Source organism: Sinocyclocheilus rhinocerous, unplaced genomic scaffold, assembly GCF_001515625.1.
Source record: "Sinocyclocheilus rhinocerous isolate Xijiao unplaced genomic scaffold, SAMN03320098_v1.1 scaffold1861, whole genome shotgun sequence".
NCBI lineage: Eukaryota > Metazoa > Chordata > Actinopteri > Cypriniformes > Cyprinidae > Sinocyclocheilus > Sinocyclocheilus rhinocerous.
In genome coordinates this window covers 143,705-144,563 of record NW_015652149.1, presented here as the reverse complement: position 1 = coordinate 144,563, position 859 = coordinate 143,705, and the positions used below count along the sequence as shown (strand labels likewise).

The following is an 859-nucleotide window of genomic DNA, read 5'->3' as shown; positions in this document are numbered from 1 at the left end:
ATATATATATATATATACATACAAATTCTTTAAAAAAAAATATTTATAATAGTAATATTTTTTGACAAATTCTAAAAACAATTTTGTAGTATTTTAGAAAAAAAATCATCTAATTATTTTCTTCTAAAAATAGGAAAAAAATGAGTAAACACATTGCCATAAGATATTATAAAAAATATTATTTTAGAGAAAAATACATTTAAAATATTTTCTAAAAATAAAACACTTATAATTCACATATTTCTTTATAAAGAGCACTGTTATTTTATATTTTATAAAAATAAAAATATACATAAACATTTAAAACACTTTTTATATTATTTTCTTTAAAATATATATTATAAATATTATTTTCAAAAAAATTAGATTATTTTATTATCTTAATGAATTTACTTGATGAATATGTTTAACTTCAAGCACTTTCCTTGTTTCTATTTGTTTTGTTGTCATTTTATCATTGACTATTTACAATTTATTATGAGTATTTACTAATCTTGTATAAGTACTTGAAAAAACATGTTTACTTAATTGACAAACACTTAAAGGTAACACTGTTTCAATTAAATAATATGTACATTTAAAATAAAGGAATATAGACAAAAGGATTAACTTTTGCTGTGGTATTTAGTAAAACACTTCATCTCTCTCTCTCTCTCTCTCACTCTCTCTGTCTCTCTCTCTCTCTCTCTCTCTCACCTCTGTCCAGATGTTGAAGTGCGACAGAAAGCAGCCCAGCTCTCCTTTAGTGAGCGGCCGGCCGTGATACGGGTCGCTGTATCCGGGCATCATCTGGATCCCCAGCGCCTCGATCTGACTGATGTTCAGCGCCCTGACACACACTCACACACACACACACACA

General features: G+C 26.8%; 1 protein-coding gene across 1 annotated transcript in view; it reads right to left on the bottom strand.

The window, feature by feature from the left end:
- The window catches only part of LOC107713788 (procollagen galactosyltransferase 1), an 18,648-nt gene that overhangs the window by 3,727 nt on the left and 14,062 nt on the right, over positions 1-859 (bottom strand). Inside the window, exon 9 of the mRNA XM_016519400.1 lies at positions 678-829. Within this exon, the coding sequence (XP_016374886.1) occupies positions 678-829 (152 nt within the window). The remainder of the gene's footprint in view (positions 1-677; positions 830-859) is intronic.